Raw genomic sequence first — 25,834 nt, forward strand, 5'->3', positions numbered from 1 at the left:
TTACCACATTCAAAGAAAAATTGTGTGATATGCTCTTCCTCTATGCTTCCAATTTAGTTTAGGGAAGAAAGCTTTTGTTTGAGTTCTGCTTCTGATATTTGAAAGCTCCCTTCAACTCCCTAGCGGAGATGGCTGCAGGTGCTCACAGACCTTTTCTGATGTCTTTGTGTCTCTTCACCTCTTAGCGCACTACGGGAACAAATGAAGCTTTGCCAATAGTCTGAGTATCAAGTCTGGGTAGCTCACTGCTCTTGTGAACCTGGGTTGTTCATGGTTCTTTCATTTATGCCGGAGCTTTGGCATACAGTTTGACAACCTTGCACTAGGCTAAGAATACTTACTATGACTGTTCTTGGCCTAACAGTGTACAATAACCTCCCCTTTTTAATATATGGTAAGGAAATTTTCTCCATGCCTCCTCTAATTCTGTTCTTATCTAGTAGTTTGTCCTTTGTCATGGATGACCAGGAAACCTTGGTGATAAGAGACAGCTGCTGTTAATACATTTTAGATGTCTTAAATGTGGGACTAGTGAGAAGGCTCAGGACACAAAGATGCCTTCCAATAACACACAGTTTTCTGTCACCAGTTGCCAAGCTTATTAATAATAGCAGAAAAGGGACTGTGTGGTAAGATTTCTCTTAAGCAAGGGATCGATGGGAAAATGATCGTGTCTTGAACTCCAAGATGGCGAATGCAATTTTCTCCCCTTTCTGAATGTATTATCCGCTCCTGAAAGTCTGTGCATAGTATACTTTAAAACATGAGTGGTAGCATTTATTGTTCCTTTAGATCATAGGTCTTTTTACCCACATTCTCAGTCACTTATTTAATTTCTGAGATTAAGGGAAAAGTAATGAAATAATAAAGAAATGGATTATAACTGTTACACTTAAGGAATAATTCAGATTTTTTCCATGTTATGATTTCACCAGGCCTGTTAAATACTGTGCTCCCCCTGTAGTTCTTGATCCCTCACACCAGGCCTGCTGTGCACTGTGCCTGATGTGTAGTCATGTCTAGGTGTCTTGTGCCAGTGGACACTCATGTCTCTTTTGTTCCACAGGAAAATGACTCAGGCACCTTGGACACAGTGGGTGCTGTAGTGGTCGATCATGAAGGGAATGTTGCTGCTGCTGTCTCCAGTGGAGGCTTGGCCTTGAAACATCCAGGGAGAGTTGGGCAGGTAAGGATCTGTGGGTTAATAATTCTGCTTTTCAAAATGAAATCTTGTCTAAGTACAACCATTCAAGTACTAGGGATGTTTTTTTCTTAGGAAAAATAAAAATCCTTGTTTTTGAACATTTAATTTTTATAGATCAAAACCAAAAATTCTTTAAGTCTTATTTTTTTAAAGAGCCATCTCATGGTGACGGGGCTCTTATTGACCTTTATGACCAATGACCGTGACCTCCCTGCTCTCAGCACCCTGGGTGGCACTGGCCTTTGTTTGTAGTAGACATTTAATAATCGTGTGTTGATTTACATCTTCCTTAGTGAATATGACTGTAGAAGCAAGCACTCCCTGACTGTATTGCCCGTTGCTTTTGAAGTAAGAACATGGTTTTAGAGTAACGCATTTTACTCCATTCAAGTCACAGTGACTTTTTGTTATTCTCTGTGTCTCCTCTGACTTTAGACATTTTACAGGGTAGCTAGGATTTTTGGTCACCCTGTATCACAGACAAGTATTTAGCAGATGAAGAAATTCTAATTTACGTGAAGCTTTCTTAGTCTGAGTTCTCTTGCAGAGCTTTTATCCAGCCTTCCTTCTCCACCTCCAGTCTTTAATTCTGTATTGAAAATGAAATCTAAGAGTAAATTTGATATACCATGGGTGGCGGGCATTATGACCTGACTTTGCACATTTCTTATGATCTTAGTAAATATTTATGAATCAAGACACTCTCCTGTAACTTTTTAAAGAGGTTATGAGGATTTTATTTAAAATTCAGTATTTAGATCTTGTTTCATATGTGAAATGAAGGTCATGGTGTTGTGTGTGCCAAATTCCTTTCCTCCAAATGCTATCAGATGCCTTCCTGAAGTAATGGAAAACTTTGGGAAATGATGAGGTTCTACAGGTACCCAGAGAAAATCACAATACTAGAAAATGCCTAAAAATATACCTTTGCATCAGTCAAAGTCTGTGGAGAACTAAGTGATGAGTTTAAGACAGTTATAGGGGTGTTGCAGGGATGCGTCCTCTCACCACTGCTCTTTAATATGTTCCTGGAATTAATAAGAGCAACAGCCCTGGTGGATGAGGAGATAGGTGTGCAGATAGGTGGCGTGTGAATCAGTAATTTGCATTTTGGCAGTGCTACAGCACTACTTGCTGAAAGTCCACGTGATCCGCAGGCCATGGTAAGTAGAGTGGTGGAAGTCAGTGGAAACCTTGGTGTGAAAGTCAACATCGAGAGACTGAGATGCAACACACAGGAAGGGTGCACAGGATTTTAATATTGTAATAAAGACTCAGAACCTCTGTTGTAGTAGGGCTGCTTGTTCCTCCTGGCCACCCCGAAATAACCACACAGAAACTGTAATTAGATTACTGCTTGGCCCATTAGCTCTAGCTTCTTATTGGCTAACTCTTACATATTAATTTAACCCATTTCTATTGATCTGTGTATTGCCACGTGGCTGTGACTTACTGGGTAAAGTTCTGGCATCTGTCTTTGGTGGGGCTACATGGTTTCTCTGACTCCGTCTTCTTTTCCCCAGCATTTAGTTTAGTTTTCCCTGCCTAGCTAAATTCTGCCTTGCTATAGGTCCAAAGCTGTTTCTTTATTCATTAACCAGTGGTATTCACAGTATACAGAGAGGACTCCCACATCAAACCTCAAGCAAACAGACAACTTTGTTTATCTGGGAAGAAACCTCAGTTCAAAGGAGGGAACTATTTCAGACATCAAGAGGCAGATAGGGATAATGAGGATTGCATTCCAGGTACTAGGGAAGGTTTGATCAGCAAGAGACATAAGGACAACAACAAAATTACAAGTACACGAGACACTTGTCTTGAGCTGCCTGCCTTCTTTACAATCCCCAAACCTGGACAATGAAACACTCCTCAGAACAGCAGCTGAATGAGTTTGAGATGGCATGTCTCAGGAGGCTTCTAGGCTTCACATGAAGAGACAGGCAGTGCTTAGAGGAAAACAGCATTGCTAACTTGTATGAAACTGCTGGGTCCAGGAGTCATCATGAACCTGGAGATCACATTAAAAAATATCTCCATCTACAGAAGGAAGTAAACTACAGGATATGGTTGTGACGCTTGAGATACTTGGACCATGTTATGAGAATGAATGTCGGCAGATATCTGAAGACAGCACTGCTTGGAGGAGTGCACGGGATAAGATGAGGAAGGCCCAGAAAATGCTGGATAGACAGCATAAAGGAATACTGTAGAACTTTGGGTATGACAATAACACACGCATCTAGGACTGCCCAGGATAGGAACAACTGGAGAACTGCCGTAAACGGGCTGCCCATGCATACTTAAACATTGCCAGGGCATAAATAATGATGGATGATGATGTGTTGTATGCCCCTAACATTTGAAGGACAGTCAATGTCTCTGTTGGTTTGGACATGGTTGTTAGTGATTGCTTGGAGCAGACTGATTTGTGGAAGGCTCCTCGTGATATTCCCCAATCAGCCCTTGATATGGACAGGTTTCTACACTATAGTCCTGTACCAGTAGGGTGTGAATGGTAATAGAAACTGTTTTTTGTGTTACTTTTTACATGTAGAAAATTTATGGCGAGTGATTACTTACTCTCTATATAGTGCTTTGCTCACATTCTAGAAGCCTTTGTTCACTCACGTTTTTCCAAATTCAGCAACTGCATATTTGTCAAGTTTGGAGTAAGAAAATCAAACTTTCTAAGTCAGGTTTGGATATCTTAGTAGAGAAGATTACTTTGTAAACCTCTGACTTTCTCGATATTTGTTTGTTTGGGGTGGTAAAATAATAGCAGCAGTCGGGGTGGTGGGTGCTGTTAACAGGGTGCTGCATCTACAAGTCTTGAAGACATTTTCCACCACAAATGGGACTTCTGTGAAATTTATACATTTGATTTGCTCTACTTGGCTTGTTTAAAAATATGCTGTTGTGAGAGCTAAAAAGTCATCAGAACATGTGGAGGAGAGGAGCCAGTGTGCTTAGAGGAAAACAGCATTGCTTACTTGTATGAAACTGCTGGGTCCAGCAGTCATCATGAACCTGGAGATAGGGAGAATCAAATGAGAGGTAAAGAAAACCGTGAAGCACAAAGCGTGTCCTTTCAAAGGTTAGGTCAAAACCCACAGAAATGAGATGCATTTAAATGTATTGTAAATGCTCAAATGAATGATTTTTGAAAACTGGCATACCCGCTATAGCTATTTAATAGGAATGCAGATATTTAATAGGAATGCAAATTGTAAAATTTAATTTGAACTAGAGTTTACTTCTTTTAGTGTGTAACCATTAAAGTTTATAGTGGGGATATGAGAAAGGAATTAATAAACTTTACTATAAAATAAATAGTTACCAAGGTCTAAAGATGAAATGCTATAGTGCTTACCAAGTTCTAGAAGACTGACACAACACATTTAAATTGCACTTCCTACGTCCTTGAACTATCACTGCCATTGGTTATATATATATATATATATATATATATATATATATATATATATATATATATATATACACTTGCAGTGCTCAACATACGCTTTCATTCACATGGTTCCTTGACAATAATAAAAGTGCTTTTATTATTCTTTGTTGTTTTGTGGTGAATTCAGGTCCTGTGCATGCAAGGCTGACTCAGCTGTACTCTTTGCGATCACTTTTTTCTTTTTTAGTTGTCTAGGCTGACCTTAAACTTGCTCTGTGTCCCAGGCTAGCCTTACACTTGTGATCCTCATGCCTACGTTGCCAAGCTGCTGGGATTATAGGTCTTCTACAACAATCGCTTGCTACATTATTATGCTCATTTTATAGAAAACAATAGTCTTGAGACAGTTAAGTAATATGTTATTTATATAAATTATTTTTATTATGTATAACACCTTTAATGTAATTTTACTTCCAACATAGGAAGCTTCTAAACGCTTTTTACAGTTTTGCATTTTACTTACAGAGGTGAATAATAGAGGCCAAATTCTTTATTATTATTGTATTTTTGTTACTATTTCATCCTGTTTTCAGAAGGTTAAGGAAAGTAAGTCAGCTCGAGGCCATGCAATTAAGAGGAGATATTATACAAGAAATTTTCTTAAAGAGAAGAAAAAAAGGGGTGAGCAATACTGTGTATCCTTTCTTAGGAAGGCACCTTCCCCTGGCTCTCTGAGAGGTGCCCATTCCCCCCACCCCAGGGTTTTGTATAAAGGAACTAGGTTGCTTTCAGAGAGTAGAACCAGCAGCACTGTAGCAAACTTGACCACACAATGAGGGACTTTGTAGCAGTTAGAAGGGCTTGCTAGGATAACATGTTCCCATAAGGCAGTAAGCTCTCATAACAGAAGCAGATGGTTGCTTCGTGGAGATTCCTGCTGGGTAGAATATTGGAGCAATTGAGTTCTAAGGATATTTAAAAAACTGGAATGTCGCAAAAAGCTGAAATTTTATCTGTGTACTCTTCTCCGCCTTAGCCTGTCAGCTGAGTGAGCCTCTAGAAGTCGCAGTCCAGTGTTGGGGGAGGGTGTCTTTATTTAGAGTGGTGAGTGCTACATGTGTTATAGATTCTAGAAACCCACAAGATATTAAAGCTTTCTGTATTCTTTTCACTTGCTTGTTTGAGACAGGGCTATGTATCCCTTGCTGGAACTTACTGTGTGGGACTGGGGTGGAACTGAGCCCTTCCTGCCTCTGCCTTTTGAGTTCTGGGCTTAAAGGCATTAGCTTCCACACCTATTTGTATTAAGTTTTTCAGAAACTTAATCCTTTCATTGTTAGCCTTTGTTATGATTTCTGTATATTGCTCCACCAAAGCTTATTTCGGTTACTGTCAGTCACCTATACCAGTTTTTCATTATTAATAGTGATGTAAAACATTTACCTTATTTGTCCTAATATTAATAAACACCCAGGAGTCAGAAATTGTGGTGAACACTTGATAAATTCAAAGAATAGTGGAGGAAAGAGCGACTGACCCGAGTCTCAACGTTTCCCAGATCCAAAAGCCCAAGAATCTCTTCCAAGTCCCTTCTTCTCTTCTCCGTGTCTCTCTGTCTTCCTCTGAGTTGGCCAGGAAACACTATGGCCCATTCCAGCCCACTGAACTCTGCCCTCTGAACCAAGGTCACTTTGGAGAGCACCAAGTCCCCCTTAAAGGTGCTATGATGATGAACTTGCTCAGTAGCGTGCCTCGTACTTCACCAGCTGCTGTGTCAGGTGCTCCAGAAACCAGAGTTCTTGCCCGTAAATTCCTCAGAAATTCACCATTTTTCTAGTTTAAGAACACTTATTTTTAAAACTTTTTTCTCTTTTATTGAAAATAGATTTTTTTCTCACATAATATATCCTGATTGTGGTTTTTCCCCCACTCCTCCCAGTGCCTTCTCACCTTTCTTCCCCTCAGGATCTACTCCCTTTCTGTCTCTCATTAGAGAACAAATAGGCTTCTAAGAGATAATAAAATAAAATAAAACAAAACAAAAACTTATACACTGAAATTGAACAAAAGAGAGGCAAGAGAGCCCAAGAGAAGGCAAAAGAAACACGTGTTCACACATCTAGGAATCATATAAAACACTAAACCGGAAGCTATTTTATAAATGCAGAGGTGCGGGCCCTGCGCATGCTGTTTTAGTCTCTGTGAGTTATGTGAGCTTCGGTCATGCTGTTTTAGAGGGCCTTGTTCTCCTGGTGTCCTCCATCCCCTCTGGCTCCTACACTGTTTTTGCCTCCTCTTCTGCAGGGTTCCCTGAGCTTCTAGGGGAGGGATGTGATGGAGCTATCCGATTTAGGACTGAGTCGACAATCCTTATTTTAAGGCACCATATTGGTTACAAGAGCCAACAGAGCGACTGGCCAGCAAACTGTGAAAGGAAAGGGTTTTAGGACTAGGAAGCATTCTGATGGCACTAAGACAACTTTCTCTTGCTGTTCTCTAAGAACTTCTACATTGTTAGAATAGTAGAGAACATTTGCTAGTATTCTGCATTTGTATGTGTGTTACGTGTGTGGGTATATGTGTAAGCATGCACGGGTGTGTCTAGACTGAAATTGATGTTGAATGTTTTCTTTGATTATTCTCCACTTTATTTACTGAGGCATGATCTCTCCCTGAACTTGGAGCTTCCTTATTCTGACTGGTCCAGCTTGCCCCAGGGATCCTATTTTTCTGCCTTTAATTCTGGTATTACAGGTGACTGCCATTCCTGGCTGACTTTCTGTGTAGGTTTGGGGATCCATATTCTGGTCCTTCTGGTTATGTGGCAACTGCTTTATGCGTTGAATCACGTCTCAGGCCCTACTGATCTTTTTGAATGACATATAATATCTACACATTTTTTAGACAAAATATTGATTTATGTATATGCTGATTTATTAATGTTACTAGCTACTGGGGAAAGCATAATGAAGGGGACAGGGAAAAGCTAGTCAAAGATATAGTTAGGTAGGAAGAGTAAGTTCTGGTGTCCTTGTCATAGTAGAGTGAGAGTATGGGGAGCAGTAATGCATTGCATATCTAGAAATAGATACAGCCTTGAGAGTTTGAAAACCATTGTTTGCATAGCTCTTATGTAAACTCTTATAAATTTATGCTAGGGAGGGGGAGAGGAGTGGGGGGAGGGGGAGAAGGGTGGGAGGAGGGGGAGGGAAATGGGAGGCTGGGAGGAGGTGGACACTTGATTTTTGTTTATGTTTTTTTCTTCTTTTCTCAATAAAAAAAATTTATGCTGTTATGAACTATTTTTTAGTCTTTTATTTGTGTGTGCATTTGTGTGCACAAGAAAACAATTCCTGGTGTGGTTCTTCAGTCATCCCCCTTGTTTTCAGTCTACCCTGTTTTGTTGCGGTGGGGAGTCTCTTATTTTCATTTTTAATTAGCATAAAGAGTAATAGATTTCATTATGACACTTCATACTTAATTTGCTTTGTTGTCTATTTTGTTTATTTTTAATAAACTGAGTTTTATTTGATGGATATTACTTTCATATTGAAAACTGAAAATTATGTATCATATTCAGTAAGTATTGTATGAGTCTATTTTCTGTCTTCCTAGGCTGCTCTTTATGGATGTGGCTGCTGGGCTGAAAATACTGGAGCTCATAACCCCTACTCCACAGCTGTGAGTACCTCAGGTATTTGCTGCTTTTATGGCCATTTTTCATAGCTACAATCCTGTCAGTCATTTAATAATTAAAATCAGTGTTTGGGGGAAACATTTATAAGAGTGTTGATGCATAAAAACATCATTAATATTTGGGAGGTTTTAAAGATTATTTAGTTTTCTATTATAAGTGCTCTGCAAATCTTAACTGTAAAACTCTGATATTGGCTATAATTTAATTCTATTTTATTATCTAGTGACCCATGATAGTTACAGTCACATCTCAAGTGATGTCAAAACAGTGAGGCATTTCAAAAATAATCATGTAGTTTCTTGAGTAAAATGTTGACGTGAAACTCACAGAATGTGCTTCAGAATGTATAGCCTACAATATTTCCTCAAACTATCATTTTAATAAAATACAGAACCTTTTTTGTGTGTATAATAAGAAAGTGTATGATTTAGTAATGATTGAAATAGAACGAGCATGTGTGATGTGGTTTGTGTGAGAGCATGCGCTCGAGCATGCACATGTATGTATGTGTGTATGTGTCCCTGTGCTGGAGGGATGGGAAATACGGGTGGGGGAAATTTAACAGGTGGAGCAACAATCTGTTTCTAGAGTTTTATAATACTGATACCACATATACTTGAAGCCTGTTTTTTTATGTGGTGATGCTACTGGTGGACAAGGTCAATGCTCGTTCACCCCTTCCCTCGAGCTACAGTTCTATTCATTTCCAAACAGTCCCAGGGTTTACACATCTGTGCAGCACAGATGTTTTTCTTTTCTTTCTTCACCTCTTCGGTTTCTGACCACATTGGTTTTTGTTGTCTAGTACAGTAGCTTTCCTGTGCTTCCTGCTTACTCATTCTGTATCCACTGTAGTGCACAGTGCACTAGTTAATTGTTACATGCTGTTTGAACTCATTGACACGCTGTTTCTGTCGGGTGGGGTGAGCTTTTCCCCACTTCAGATGCAAGTGTGTTTACCTTAGAGTGTCCTCCAGGATCCCTTGACCTGGAATGGGCTGGTCTCCTAGACCCGTGAGAATGGGAGTGGAGAATGGTAAAACAGCCCAAAAGTAAGATACCGAGAAGACAAACAGTAAATTCTTAGAGTAAAAATAAAAGCCCGTGTCCTTGAACAAGTACTTTCTCAAAATAAAAGATCGACTACAGCTTAGCCTGTGCTGTTGAAGACCCAGGAGGTGCTCTGCCTGAGAACTCCACCCACACATGCTCCAGCTGACACCTGTCATGTAGACCGATTTGTCTTTAAGTCTCTAGCTCACAAAAAAACGACATGGAGACTTATTATTAATTGTGAAAACTTGGCCTTAGCTTAGGCTTGTTCCTAAATAGTTCTTATAACTTAAATTAACCTATATCTTTTAACCATTTTTTTTTTTAAATGTTGGTTGGTTGCCTTGGCTCTGAACTCCACATCCTGCTTCCTCTTTGCCTGGCTAGCGACTCTGCCTTTCTTCCTCTTCTAGTCCTCTCCGTCCCCAGAAGTCCCACCCAACCTCTTCCTGCCTAGCTATTGACCATTCATCTCATTATTAAACCAGTCACGGTGACAGACACATCTTTACACAGTGTAAAGGAAAATTCCACAGCCTTCCCTGCTGACTGTTGCGGTTTGCCCCACTTTCCCAGTCTGTTTCTGCTGGATGCTCAGTTGCCTGGTCAGGTGCTCCACCGTCTTTCTGCTGCTTGTCATCATCTTCTGGTTTGTTTGTTTTTGTTGTTGTGTTTTGTTTTTGTTTTTGTCTTTCATGGTTTCAGCACAGTTAACAATCTCAGTTCTTCAAAACAGAAAACATGAACATTTTTTGTGCAAAGCTTCTATAATACAGATATTGCCCATTATAGCATGGGACCTGGTGCTCCCTTGTTTTTTTTCCCCCTCTTCTCTGACGTGCTTCATCTCAGTTATTTTCATAGGATTTTCTTCCTTTTGAAAATAGTTATGGGGTTGGGTTCTCATCATTTCTCTGTATGCTTTCTCTTGCTGATTTCCTGTTTTTGCTATCTTCCTGATTTCAACTGTTTTCTCTTTGCCAATTAACTTCTACACCTGTGCCAGCTCTGGGCTTTCTCTGAAAGTCGACATAAATTCTTTCTATTTCCTGTTTAGTAGTTCTCTGTGAGTTTTATGTGTGTAATTTTTCCCAGGACTACCTTTCTCCAATGGTTTTCTTCTTTAAAATGTTTCAGAATTACACTAATATTATTGTGTGGATGGGGACTATATCTATGTGCCACAGTACATGCGTGGAGATCACAGGGCAACCTATAGAAGTCAGTTTTCTTATGCCAATATAGGTTCCCAGGGATCACACTCAGTTTTGCAGGCTCAGCCACAGTGTCTTTGCCTGCTGAGTCATCTCACTGACCCTCTTAGCTGTTTTCTTGCCTTCACTACCTTCTTCTTTTAGATAATAAATATTGGCACTATTCTATTATTTGTGGCTTCTTATCATTTTTACTGATCTGTCTAGTTTTTTTCAGACTTTTGTGTTCTCACCTGCCATGTGTGGCCTCCATCTGTCCTATCTCCTTTCTTTGTATCCGAAGAAAAATATGATTGTGAATCATGAGACTATTTTGACATACAAATCAATAATGAATCAAAAGCATCCCAATATAATTGTAAAAACTGCTTTTTGTATTTTATTTTGAATGGATGAACAAAAACAGTAATGCATTCATTTTTAATTTAATTATGATGACATGTAAAAGTTTTGCCATACAATGTCAAAAATAGCTAATGTGTGTAGTCCTGTGTCTTTAGTAAATTATGTGAACAAATCGAAGTATGAAAAATTGCTTCATTTGTATTTTCCTACATAACTGTCAATATCATGTATTGTGTATGCTTTGGTTTTAGCAAATGTCTTCATTGAGTTAGTTAATTGTTTAATGTTATCCCTTGAGAGTCTGCCTAAGTCTGTCACTTTATGAAAGAGATTCAGTCCCTTTGGGATTGCCTATTCACCAACAAAACCAGTTTTTAAAAACTGGTGGTTTGGAAATTAGAATAACAAAATACTTTATTAATTTGATCTTTTTAAGTAGAATGCAATGGCAAGTAAAGCTAGAATTGCACTGTTAAGGTCTTTACAAGCTCCCATTTCTGTAGAAGGATCAGCAGGCTGCGTTCCTGCCGCCCGGCTCCTGGCTGCCTGGCTAACTTATGCCCCTAAATAACAACACACAAACTGTATTCATATAAACACTGCCTGGCCCATTATATCTAGCCTCTTCTTGGCTAACTCTCATATCTTGCTTAACCCATATTTAGTAATCTGTGTAGCACCACAAGATGATGTCTTACCTAGAAAGATTCAGCATGTCTGACCTGGCGGCTTGCTCCATTGCATCTGACCAGTGAGGAGAGGTATGGCGTCTGTCTCACTTCCCTTCTTCCCAGCATTTTGTTCTGTCTACTCCACCCACCTAAGGGCTGGCCTATCAAATGGGCCAAGGCAGTTTCTTTATTAACCAATGAAATCAACAGATTGACATATGACCTTCCCACATCACATTTCCTCTCCTGTACCAGTTCTTTCTTGTTCATGGTACCCAGAATTGCATTTGAATGTGGATATGAGGCATGTTGAGGCATGTCATGTTGCATAGTTAAGGGATCAAATGCCAGAGCTGGAGGATGATACAGTAGCTTTCTGTAGGATTGGGTTTACTTCCTTCTTGTTTTTCGTGGGACTGTTGTTGTGAGGTTGGTGGTGGAAACACATGGTAGAGTTGGGGTGTCCAAGTCATAGGAAAGGTGGAACACGGAATTTTGCAATTGTTTGTTCAGAATAAAAAGGACTTGTGCCTTGGGCTGTTGTAGAAAATTCAGAGACCTGGCCATGTTTTGGTGTATATAACGTGGAAGGTGATACTTGAAAAGACAGTTATGGTCAGGATATGGCTCTCCCAAGGCCAGGTAGGCAGTTTGGTCATTAGCCTGAGGAATAAACTTCAGCTTCTTGTTCTCATCATTGGGTGGGGCGGAATGAGTAGGGGTGTGTGTGTGAGAGGAACTGCTCTTGCAAACTCTGACACATGTTCTGGAGCTATGGACCTTGCAGCACTAGGGAAGGAGCAGAGCAGTCACCTTGCTTATGTCCAAACTTGGTAGTTGTAGATAACCCAGCAGGAATAACTGCCATTGCTATAAGTGCGTAGTCAGTTGACATAGGGAGGTCTCATCTTTCACTATTTATGTTCCAATGACTATCTGTCACATCTTTTATAAAATACACAATATTTGATACTATTAATGGAAACAAAAATATTGCCAATAGCAGAATGACAAAGCATTTTCACTTAATTTAACACATGACTGTTACTTTATAAGAAAGTAAGGAACTGGGGATGTTACTTCAGTCACACGTGTTTGCTTCATTGGTAATAAACCCACTTGCTATGTTGTGCCTAACATTTATAATCATTTTAAATTTCATTCCTATATCTTAATCCTTTGAACATAATGTAAACAGCAAGCAAAATGAGCATACCTAGTTTTCATGTGGTGCATAACATACAGACATCAAATGAGAACAGCTTGCATTGAGAACCAGTGACAGCTCTCTCACTACCAAAGGTTATAGGGCAGTGTGAGAGGGTAGCTACTGTCTGATTCTCAAACAATCCTCACATTTCTCCTGCTCCCCTTCTTTTGAGACCAAGTATTGGGTGGCCAAAGCTGGTTTTAAATGTTGATCTGCTGCCTCTACTCTTGAGTGCTAAAGATCACAGATGTGAGCTCTTGTGTCTAATCAGAATTTTTTAAATATGTAAAAGGCATATTTTAGAATTGGTGAATTATTAAAAGTTTTTATTATTGTTATTTTTTAAAATGAAAATAAGCAACTTGTAACTTTGAAGTAGCAGGGCAGGCTTATGAGGAAAGGAGGGCTGAGGGTATATTGGCATCTCTTGAGTGCCTGCCTGGAGCTATATACATGGTGAGAAACTAACAGTAAAGAAAGAAATGAGCGTATGGCTCCAACCTCTTTTAGAAGGATGCTTACTTTTTCTAAAGGTTGTTCATCATGGAATTTTCATAAATAGCATTTTAAAATATGGTTTAATTATTTGCCAGATATGGCTTTGCACATAATTTTTAGTAGCAGGTGAGATATATACTATAGGATACTTCTTTGCTGGTCTCTGGCCATAGAAAGGAAGAACACGTGAAGGATTAGAAGATCAGAGGAAGAAAAAGCTGGAGATCGAGGTTGTGCCCTGGTTGACCTTATGGGTTGTCTTCCTTTATTTGTCAGTTCTCCTGCCCTTTTCTCCTCCTCTTTCTCTTCCTCCTTCCTTCATTATTCCTCCTCTTCTTTATTTCCCTCTTATTGAAAATGGATTTTTCTGTCATATGATATATTCTGATTATGGTCTCCCTTACCCCTACTTCCAATTCCTCCCCACCTCCCCTTCTATGCAGATCCACCCCCTTCCTATTTCTTATCTCATTATAACATAAACAGGTTTCTAAGGGATAATATCTATCTGTTTGTCTGTCCATCCATTTATCTATCTACCTACCTATCTATTAAGACTTTATATTATCAGAATAGAACAAAACAAAATAAGCAAACAAAAGAAATGAGCGTAGGAAACAGATACAGATTCAGAGACTGGCTCATTGACATATTCAGGAAGCCCAATAAAAACACCAAACTGGAAGCCATAATATAGACACAAAGAACCTGTAGAGTAAAAAGATATTAAAAAAAGTAAGACAGGCAACATCAGTCAGGTAAGTGACCCACCTGCCAGTTGAAGGCCCCACTTCCTAGTTCTCAAAGATCCATCCCATAACCCACCATCCCAGCTCATTTCTGAACTCTTACCTGGTCCTTACCCCAACCCCCATTGACTTCTGCCACTCGGGTGCAGACCCTAGCAATCAAAACAGACTTTAGGTGCTCATGTGCAGACCATACCAATCAGGAAAACAGATCCTCTGCTGCACCAAAGTCCAAGCTCACTTCCAGAATGACCACTCTCAACTTGGACAGAGACTCCCTTCCCTCCTAGATCAGAGGACATGACAGCTTCCAGAAATCCAGGCCACAAGGACTAGAAAACTGAAGTGGAAACAGAAGCCAATGAACAAAACACCTATCCAGCAAAAAACAAACCCAGAAATAAGGACTAGACCTAAATCACCCCAAACCCATATGCCTAAATGCCAGTATGAAAAGACAATCAACAGCAGGCAGGCCTGAATATTCCAACACAGCTGAAGCACCAGAAAAAGACCTTAAAAACAACTTTATGAAGATTATAGAGGTTCTCAAAGAGGAAATGAAAAAGGTTCTCAAAGAAATCAAGGAAAAAACAATCAATAAATTAGAAGGAATCAGCGAATCACTTAAAAAAATGCCAAGAAAGAACAAATAGGTCAAGGAAACTATTCAGGACAGGAAAACTGAAACAGAAGCAATAAAGAAAACACGAACTAGCTGGGCAGTGGTGGCACACGCCTTTAATCCCAGCACTCAGGAGGCAGAGGCAGGTAAATCTCCTTGAGTTCAAGGCCAACCTGGTCTACAGGAGCTAGTTCCAAAGCTTCAGAGAAACCCTGTCTTGAAAAACCAAAGGCAGGGTGTGGGGAGGTGTGGGGGAAACCACACAAACTGAGGGAATTATGGAAATTGAAAATCTGGGTATGTGAAAATGAATTACAGAACAAGCATCACCAACAGAATACAAGAGATGGAAGAGAGACTCTTAGGCATTGAAGATATGGTAGAAGAAATAGATTCATTAGTGAAAGAAAGCATTAAATCTAAAAACCTCCTAACACAAAACATCAGGAAATCTGGGACACTATGAAAAAAACCAAACCTAAGAATAATAGGAATAGAAGAAGGAAACTCCCAGCTCAAAAACCCAGAAAATATGTTTAAGAAAATTTCTTAATCTAAAGAAGGACATACCAATAAAGGTACAAGAAGCTTACAGACTACCAGATACATTGATCAGAAGAGAAAGTTCCCATGCCACATAATAATCAAAATACTAACAAAGAATATTAAAAGCTGTAAGGGAAAAATGTCAAGTAACATATAAAGCAGAGCTGTTGAAGGCAGATTTTTTTTTCTTTACCACTTGCCAGTTCCCAAATAACTGACATGGAGACTTAATATAAATTATAAATTCTCAGATGATAACTCAGACTTTTTACTGACTAGTTCTTAGAACTTAACCCATTTCTATTAATCTATGTATTGCCATGTGTCTCATAGCTTTCTTTACCTGTCCCTCTGCATCTCCTGGTACCTGTCTGTGTCTGCCTGGTGACTCCTTTGACTCTCCCCGTCTTCATCGTAGCATTTGCTCTGCCCCCGAAAATCCCGACAAGCTATCAGCCAATCAGCTTTTTATTAACAATGAGAGCAGCACATCTTCACTGTGGACAAAGGATTATTCCACAGCAACTCTATAGAAATCATACCTAACTTCTTAGCAGAGACTCTAAAAGCCAGAAGATCCTGGACAAATGTCTTGCAGACACTAATAAACCACAGATGCCAGTCCAGACTACTATACCCTGCAAAAATTTTAGTTACTGTAAATGAAGAGCTAAGGTACATAAATCAAATTTAGACAGTATCTGTTCACAAATCTGTTTCTATAAAAGGTACTATAAAGAAAACCCCAATCTAAGGAAGTTAACTGTCCCCAGGAAAATGCAGGCAAAATATAATATCAAACCAGCAAAATCCAAAGATAGGGAATACATATACACACACAAAACATACACAGTTCTGCCAACAACAACAAAATAACAGGAATTAGCAATCATTGGTCATTAATATCATGTCAGTGAATTCAACATACCAATAAAAAGACACCCATTAACAGAATGGGTTCAAAAGATATCCATCTTTCTGCTACATAGAAGAAACAAACCTCAATATCAAAGATAGACATTACCTCTGAGTAATGGGCTGGGAAAAGATTTTCCAAGCAAACATATTAAAGAAGCAAACTGATGTAGCTATTCTAGTACCTAGCAAACCAAAATTAATAAAAAGATATAGAGAGGGACATCTCATACTCATCAAAGGGAAAAATGTACCAGGATGACATCCTAGTTCTAAACATCAATACCCCACATGCAAGGGCATCCATGTTAAATGTTAAGAAACAATTACTAAAAGCTTAAATCACATATCAAATGCCACTTTTACCATTGAACAGGTTGACCAGACAGAAACTAAACAGAGAAATAATAGTACTAACAGCCATTATGATGTAAATGGGCCTAACAGATCTACAGAACATTTCACCCAAACACAAAAGAAATATACCTTCTTTTCAGCACTTCATAGAACCTTCTCTAAAATTGACCATATGCTCAGGCACAAAGCAAATTTCAACAGATACAAGAAAATGGGAATAACCCCCTGTGCCTTATCAGACCACCATGCATTAAAGCTGTATTTCAACAACAGAAACAAAGGAAAGCCTATAAATGCATAGAAACTGAACATTTCTCAGTTGTATTATTGAGATTGCCACTGGATCAAGGAAGAAATATAGAAAGAAATTAAAGACTTCCTAGAATTCAATGAAAATGAATGTACAACATATCTAAACTTGTGGAACATAGTCAAAGTGATGCTAAGAGGAACGTTCATAGCACTGTGTGCCTTCATAAAGCAATTAGAGTTATCGTACTAGTGACCTATCAGCATACCTGAAAGCTCTGGAACAAAAGGAAGCAAACACACCCAAGAGGAGTAGATGGCAGGAAATAATTGAACTGAGGTCTGAAATAAAAAAAATAAGTAGAAATAAAGAGAATAATACAAATAATCATTGAAACAGATTTTTTTTTTTTTGAGAAATCAGCAAGGTAGACAAACCCTTATCTAAACTAAGTGAGGAGAAGACAGAATATCCAAATTAACAAACTCAGAAAGGGAAAAATGGATATACCAACAGAATCTGAGGAAATTCAAAGAATCATTAGGTCATACATCAAAAACCTCTACTCCCCCAAATTGGGAAATCTAAAAGAAATGGACTATTTTCTCAACAGATTCCACTTACCAAAGTTAAATCAAGCTCAGATAAACAGTCTAAATAAGCCTATAACCCCCAAGGAAATAGAAGCATTCATTAAAAGTATCCCAACAAGTCATTAGGATTCTGGGAGCTAAGCTAGCTCTATAATGCCACCCTTGACTGAAGAAGAAACTTGAGTAATGTTTGAGAAATTTCAAAATACATCAGGGAGAATCTATAGCTCCTGGCAGACAGGCCCCATGGCACCTACTATTTCTAACTGCACAATGACCCAGTGTACTATTTGAGTGAGATGATCCTGAATTGGCTGCCAACATCTCTGCAGATAAGCTAGTGTCATTGGCGATGTGTTTTGGAAAGTTTACCAAGACCCACAAATTCTGGTTGCATGTTAGAGCCCTCAGATACCTTGCCAAGTACAAAGTGTGGACAAATCCTGGGGTAAAGCAGCCCTTCTTGTGTGGGATCCCTGTGCTGAAGTCTGGTCTGGGTCAAATCACTGAAGACACTCTGAGTACCAGGGAGCAGTCATTCACTCCATGGCAGACATCCTTTGGATTTCTATCTACTTAAGATTGCAGTAAAGTCGACTCTATGGCAGTTGTGGTGCTTCACCAAGCAGACATTGGGGAGTATGTACTGCTTGAAGAAACATTGACTTAGGGTACTTGTCCTAAGACATTTTTGCTATGTGAGAGGACCAAGCTTTGTTTCCTGTATATGCAGAATACATCATGTTAAATTTTAATAACACTGATATATGCAACTTGGTTTCTTAATCAGTGGAAATGACTCAGAAACAGGGTTTCAGGTCCTCTGGAGGCAAAGGCAAGTGGATCCATGTTTAAGACCTGCTGGGGCTTCTTGGCAAGTTCAAGGCTAGCCTGGGCTACATAGTGAGACTCAGCTGACTGAGGTTTTTGTCCTGCCCGGTTCCTGCAGTCAATAAGTCCCAAAGAAATCACACAGAGGTCTACATTAATTATAAACTGTTTGTCCTAGTATCTCAGGCTTTTTATTAACTCTTATAACTTATATTAGCCCATAATTCTTATCTGTGTTAGCCACGTGGCTTGGTACTTTTTTCGGTGAGACAATCAATATCTTACTTACTCTGCATCTGGGTGATGGCTGCAGACCGAAACTTCCCTTTTTCCAGAATTCTCGTTGCTCTGCCTCTACTTCCTGCCTGGCTATTGGCCAATCAGCATTTACTTAAAATACAAGTGACAGGGTACAGACCATTGTCCCACAGCAAGACTCTGTCTCAAAATCTAAAACAAACAACCCAAAACTTATCAAGTGTTTTGTGAGTAGAGTGTTTCTCTTCAGAAAGAAAAATAGAATCTCCCAACCAAAAAGAGCCCAGGGCCAAATGATTTTAATGCAGAATTCTACCAAATGTTCAAAGAAGATCTAATGTCAATACTTGCCAAATTATTCTACAAAATAGAAATAGAAGGAACATTGCCAATCACCTTTTATGAGGCCATAGTTACTCTCACACCCAAACCACACAAAAACTCAACAAAGACTTACAGATCCATTTCACTTTTGAACATGGAAACAAAAATACCTATTAAAGTACGAACTGTATCCCAGAACACATCAAAAGATCATCTACCCTGATCAAGTCGGCTTAATTCCAGTGATGCAGGTATGATTCAACATGTGAAAATCTGCCCGTGTAATTCACTATATAAACAAACTGAAAGAAAAAAAACTCATGTGATCATCTTATTAGACAGTAAAAAAGCCTTTGACAAAATCAGGCACCCTTTCATAATTAATATCCCTGGAGAGACCAAGGATACAAGGGACATATGTAAACATAAAAAAGGTAATTTATAGGAAGCCTATATTTAACATCAAATTAAATGGAAAGGAACTCAAAACAATTAAAATCAGAAACAAGACAAGGTTGTTCACTGTCTCCACATCTATTCAATATAGTACTTGAAGTTCTATCTAGAGCAATAAGACAATCAAATGAGACCAAGGGGATACAAATTAGAAAGAAAAAAGCCAGACTATCACTATTTGTAGATGATAAGATTACATAAGTGACCCCAAAAATTCTACCAGGGAACTCTTACATCTGATAAACACCTTCAGTGAAGTGGTTGAATAAAAAAATTAACTCAAAATAACCAGTTGCCCTTATATACACAAATGATAAATTATCTGAGAAAGAAATCAGGGCAAAAATGCCTTTTACAATAGCCACCAATATTGTAAAATATCTTGTAACTCTAACCAAGCAAGTGAAAGACCCATATGACAAGAACTTAAAGTCTCTGAAGAAAGAAACTGGAGAAGATCACAGAAGATAGATCTCCCATTGTCATGGATAGGCAGGATTAATATAATAAAAATGGTCATCTTACCAAAAGCTATCTACAGATTCAATGCATTCCCTATCAAAATTCCAACACAATTCTTTACAGACCTTTAAAGAACAGTACTCAACTTCAATGGAAAAACAAAAAAACCAGGACAACTAAAATAAATCCCATACAATAAAAGAACTTCTGGAGGTATCACCATCCCTGAATTCAAACTATACTGTAGAGTAGTAAAAACTGCATGGTATTGGCGTAAAAACAGACAAATTGATCAATGGAATTGAGTCTTAAGACCCAGAAGTAAAAAGACACTGCTTTATGGAGACCCAATTTTTGACATGTATTTGGGTTTGTTTCTTTATATCGTGTGTGTGTGTTCTGTATACATTGTATATATTAGCCCTCTATCAGATACGTAGCTGGTAAAAATTTTTTCCTATTCTATAGGCTGCTGCTTTGTCGAAGATGGTGTCCTTTGTAATACAGAAGCTTCTCAGTTTCATGAGGTCCCATTTATTGATTGTGGATCTTCTTAGTGCCTGTGCTAACAGTGTCTGTTCAAAAATTTTTTCTGTGCCAGTGAGTTCAAGACTATGCTCAGCTTGCTCTTCTGTCAGGTTCAGTGTATCTGGTTTTATATTGAGATCTCTGATGCATTTGAGGTTGGTGTGTGTGTGTGTGTGTGTGTGTGTGTGTGTGTGTGTAGGGTTATAAGTATGGATCTATTTGAACTCTGTGACATGCAGCCATCCAGTTTGACCAGCACCATTTTAAAGATACTGTCTTTAGTCCACTGTGTATTTTTGGCTTCTTTAGCAAAAAATCAGGTATTCATAAGTATGTGGCTTTATAGCTCAGTCTTCATTTTGATTTCATTGAACAAAATGCTATATTTTATGCCAATATTATAGCTCTGTAGTACAATTTGAGTTCAAATATTGTGGTGTCTCCATCAATTATTTAGGATTATTTTAGCTATCCTTGTGTGTGTGAGTGTGTTTTCATTTGAAGCTGAAAATTGTACTTTCTAAGATTTGTGAAAAAGTTGTTTTGGAATTTTGATGATGATTTTATTGAATCTGTAGATTGTGTTTTGGTAGGAGGGCCATTTTGACTGTTGATGTGGGATTCCCCTCTGTATGCTCTGAGTACCATTGGTTTAAGGAAACTGGTTTGGCCTGATAGGGTAGATAGGCGGGGAAAACTAAACTGAATGCCAGGAGGAAGGAGGCCGAGAAAAGAAGCCATGTTAGCCCCGCCAGAGACAGATGCTGGAACTTTACCCTGTAAGCCACAACCTTGTGGCAATACACAAATTAATAGAAATGGGTTAAATTAATATGTACGAGCTAGCCGAAAAGAAGCTAAAGCTAATGGGCCAAGCAATGATTTAATTAATAGTTTCTGTGTGATTATTTCGGGGCTGAGCAGCCAGGAACTAACAGCAACCTCTTGCAACAGACTGTATTCATCTTACTGATGGTGAGTGTGGGAGCTCTATCTTCTGACACCTTCTTTAGTTTCTTTCCTAATGCCTTGAAGTTTTTACCATACAAGTTTTTTACTTTCTTGATTATAGTTACCTCAAGATATTTTAATTATTTGAGGTTATTGTGAAAGGTGTTGTTTCCTTTGTTTCTTTTTTGTTATTCATTCTTCCTCTGTTTGTGTTTTCGTAGATTTAAGGGATTTATTCACATACTCTTTAAGGACTGTCTTAGAGTTCCTATTGCTTCAATGAAACACTACTAACCAAAAAGCAATTTTGGGAGGATAGGGTTTAGTTGGCTTACATTTCCACACAGCACTGTTTATCATGAAGATCGTCAGGACAGGGGCTCAAACAGGGCAGCAATCTGGAGATAGGAGCTGGTGCAGACTTTGAAGGGGTTTTGCTTATGGCTACCTTCACATGGCTTGGTGAGCTTGCTTTCTTATAGAACACAGGACCATGAGCCCTGGAGTGGCATCACCCACAATGGTCTGAGGCCATCACCCCCACCCCCATCCAATCGCTAATTAAGAAAATTCTCTACAGGCTGGTCCACAGCTCAGTCATATGGAGGCATTTTTCAATCAGGGTTTCCGGTTTGTTTCAAGTCAGAACAAGGACCTCTATCATTTTTGTAAAGACTATTTTAAGATCTTTGTCTTGTTTCAGCCATGTTCCATTCCTTAGGACTTTCTGTGGTAGGTTTCTGGGCTCTTGTAGAGACATATTGTCCTGACTGCTATTGATTGTGTTTCTATGCTGGTTTGGGTTTGGGGTGATTGTAATTCAAGGTGCTGATATCTTTATTAGTTAAGTGTTTTGTTTCTTGTTTTTTTTTGCCTTCTCTGGTTCTTTGAGAGTGGTAGCTATGTGCTATCTGATAGAGAATGCTTTGGGGTTCTGATAGGTGTGGCCACTGGGGTTTCTGTGTAGAATGTGCTTCTAGGTATTGGCAGCTTACACTTAGAAATCGGGATGGGGTAGGAGGCAGGGTTCAGGAGGACCACAGGAAGGAGAGAAGCAGGGTCTTCCCCCAGGATCTGCCTAGTCCCCTGGGAATAGGGGTAGAGAGTGAGGAGAGGGCACAACCCGTAGCCTGCTGCAGAGCCGGGGAGGAGACTGGAGATTGAATTTGAGGAGAGGAGGGAACGTGAAGATCTGACACTAGCCTAACTGCTTGCTGGCTGGCTTGCTTTTTCCTACAGGGTTGGCTGGCAGGTTTCTAGGGATTGCTTTCTGAAGGTGGGAGTGGGATAATGGAAAGAGTGGGAAGGGAGGTTGGAGGAGCTCTTCATGTTTCTAAGGAGTTTTGGGGTGAAGAAAACACTGCTGCCTGGTTTCTGCTCTAGAGCCCAATGCTTTTTGATTGTCTGGGTTCTTTGCTTTTATGGCAGTCTAGGAACCCAAGGACTGGGAGAGTTGTGACTATGATTTGCCCGAGAGTACAAAGGTGGATGGGATTTTAAAACTGCATCCACTGAAAACATGGTGTGCTTTAACTTGAGCTACTGACTAGTGTCTCTTCCTCAGCACTTGGAGGGAGAGTTCACTCCTTTTTCCTGATTTCTCAACCATCCCTGCCCGCTCCCCTACTCACACAAGGAATGTTTGTGGGACTGTGCTCAAAACTACTCATGGCGTTATTGTCAGGCTTGGACAAGTGGACCCACGTCAGGACCAGTGGTGGACTGATGTGCATGTGTCTTCCAGTGCCACAGCCGCTCTTCCAGGGATGTGGAAAGGCTGTCAGGAAACCATGCTGCATCTTCCTTTCTAGGAGCCATCATTCTTTATCTTTTTTCTTCTGTGTGTCTCAGGCACTTTTAGCAACAAAAGTGTCAAAATGTTTTGTGCAAGTCAACTTGGGATTTAATCTTTCTAGTTCTTTTTCATTCATAGCAGTCCTGCAAGGCAAAATGTCAAGGAATTGTTGAGACTTGTTCATTATTTTAGTTGTTTCTCTTAGTTGCTCTATTTTATTTAATTTTCAGACATGGTCTCTTTGTGTAGTCCTAGAGCTTGCTATATAGACCAGGCTTAACTCAAACCCACAGAGATCCTACCTGTGCCTCCTAAGTGTTGCTGGGACTATTTACTCTTGAATATACTTTCCACAAGCCTTCCTTTCTCCCACTCCACTATCTTCTCTTGTTAAGATGGTTAGCAACTTCAGTCTAGGTGATTAATCTTGTGAGCTGCATTGACCCAACTGTTTGAAGGGGTTGCTCCTTCTGAAACTCCTGCCCTTGACACGTACTCAGGGGCTCACCCTGCTGTTGTCCCTCTTACCTCATGAACTGCAGCTTCTCAGTTTGCTGTATTGATACCTCTGTCTTTCTCACTTCTCAGCATCTGAACATCAAAGGCCTAGGCCTTTAGCTTCTTCTCACCTTCTTTGGACACCCATTCCTTTAGTGTCCTGTCTAGTCTGATGGCAAAGCATCATCTCCTGATGTCTTGTACACATCTGTCTCAAAGTCAGGTCCGCCCTAGAACTCATGTATAATCCACAGGCTTGTTAAACATCCCTGCTTACATTTGTAATGGGCATCTCAAACTCAGCATGTCCAAATATTGATGGAGGAAGGTCATTGGCTAATAAAGGAACTGCCTTGGCCCATTTTATTGGTTGGAAGATAGGTGGGAGGAGTAGGCAGAACAGGACGCTGGGAGGAAGAGGAAGTGAGCTCAGAGTCTCGACCGCTCTGCTCTCGGGAGCAGACGCCTGAGAGAGACGCCATGCCCCGCTCCTGGGATGAAGCTCCGACCCAGGATGGACTAGGCTAGAATCTCCCCGGTAAGCGCACCTTGGGGTGCTACACACAGATGATTAGAAATGGGCTAAATTAATATGTGAGAATTAGCCTAGAAGAGAATGGGCCAAGCAGTGATTAAAAGGATACAGTGTCTGTGTAATTATTTCGGGGCATAAGCTAGCCGTGTAGGCTGCCGGGGTGCTGGGAACGCAGCCCCGCCACCCTTATTACTTCAAAATATGGCTCTCAATTTTGCCCCCAACTCACGCCATGTTCTCTTGAAACCTTTCTTATACAGCAGATTGCAAATTCATCTTCCCAGGGGCTCAGGCCAAAATTGGCATGTGCTCCTTTGTCCCTTTCTGTGCTGCCTACATCTCATCTTTGTTCTCTTCTGTAAATGCATTTAGATGTGACCATTTACCAGCCTGTTAGTACTGCCAGGGTACCCCAGATGCCATCATTTCTAATCTAGTTTATGGGAAAAGCTTTCTAGCTTGTCTCTTGGTTTTGCTCTTTCTCCCGTTAGTCAGTTCTCAGCACTGAAGTTGTCATTTCAAGCTAACTTAATACCCCTCTTTCTCCGTTACTCTTTCTTTTCTTACTTCCTGCCTTTGATTTTTTGTTTGCTTTTCATCTTAAAAAAAAAAAAGATGAAAACTTCCTAGTTTTCTCCCAGAGAGCTCTTGCCTTCCTCCCCTTGACTGCTCAGTCTCAGGTACCATGACTGTCACTATCCTCCAGGAATTCTCAGAGGGCCTACACTTGAGTTGTCTTTTTGCTTTCCACTTTTAGGATTCAAGTCCCTGCCTCTCACCATCACCTTATTTATATGATTTTCCTTCTTACTAAGAGCTCTTGACTGAACTATACAACTAGGAAATTTTTGCTATTCTACTTCATATTTTATTTTTTCAGTATGAATCATTTAATGTTTTATTATCTTAATTATCATGTCTTTTTTTTTCTTCTGGCTTCTCTACGCACTATGAAAGTTAGGGTACCAACATCTTTGCTCACAGATATATGGGTGGTATACATCATAGAACTTCTGGTGCTTGTTGAATGAATGAATGAATGAATATGAATGGCAAATCAAGACAGTAGGCAGAATGATGGAGGTCACTCCCAGTGAGGACCAAGACAAAGGTAAATATTGATTGGGAGTCATTTGTTCTGTTGACAGTAGAGGGTGGCTGAGGAAGATGGGTGAGGTAAGGCACTTTGAACGTAATTTGAAGTGTTACGTTGTGATCTCTAGAAAGCTGCGAGGAAGTAAATTTTCTTTCCAATGAAGCAAGAGTTCCTTTTGAGCAGGGCGATGCTCATACTTTCGGAAGTTGCATGAAGGCAGATTTTTTTTTTCATCTCTGATGTTGTTTCAGGAGAGGAGAGCATTGATGCAGACACTTAAAAAGTTACATGCAGAGCTGTTGATCCTGCTGCTGGGTCCACACTGGTCTTTAACCTTCTTGATTAGCCAGTACTGTTTCTCATTGCATGGCTGACTCTGAATTCTCAGAAGTGTCATGTTCTAATGTAGCAATTTCATAAGATTGTCATACTCAGTAAGATTTTTAGATTGCTCAATATAAAGAGCAATCATTTAAGCTGATATACTTTGAGGAATGATGTAGAATGTGGGATTAATGCCACATGAAAATATTTTATGAATTATGACTTCTGGATGTAGGTGTAGCTAAAGCCTTAACGATTGTAAATGTCACTGTTTTAAAACCCTTGATTTGAGACGTGTGGTGGTGCATGCCTTTAATCCCAGCACTCAGGAGATAGAGGCAGGTGAATGTCTGTGAGTTTAAGGCCAGCCTGGGAGTTCCCGGACAGCCAGGGTTGTTACAGAGAGGAACCCTGTTTGAAAAACAACAACAGCAAAACAA

The 25,834-nt window shown here is 39.7% G+C and overlaps 1 protein-coding gene and 1 pseudogene across 6 annotated transcripts in view; both read left to right on the forward strand.

Moving 5' to 3' along the window:
• The window catches only part of Tasp1 (taspase 1), a 231,598-nt gene that overhangs the window by 111,532 nt on the left and 94,232 nt on the right, over positions 1 to 25,834 (forward strand). For 4 of the 6 annotated variants that reach the window (XM_041670827.1, XM_041670829.1, XM_041670828.1 and 1 more), the window contains 2 exons: positions 1,067 to 1,186; positions 8,229 to 8,307. In XM_041670827.1, coding sequence (XP_041526761.1) covers positions 1,067 to 1,186; positions 8,229 to 8,307 — 199 coding nt within the window. The remainder of the gene's footprint in view (positions 1 to 1,066; positions 1,187 to 8,228; positions 8,308 to 25,834) is intronic. The other 2 variants (XR_005976046.1, XM_041670830.1) reach the window with 1 other exon arrangement.
• LOC121460437 lies at positions 17,490 to 18,006 on the forward strand (annotated as a pseudogene).

This window comes from Microtus oregoni, unplaced genomic scaffold (genome assembly GCF_018167655.1).
Source record: "Microtus oregoni isolate MIOR12 unplaced genomic scaffold, Mior012 000020F_ref0000438, whole genome shotgun sequence".
NCBI lineage: Eukaryota > Metazoa > Chordata > Mammalia > Rodentia > Cricetidae > Microtus > Microtus oregoni.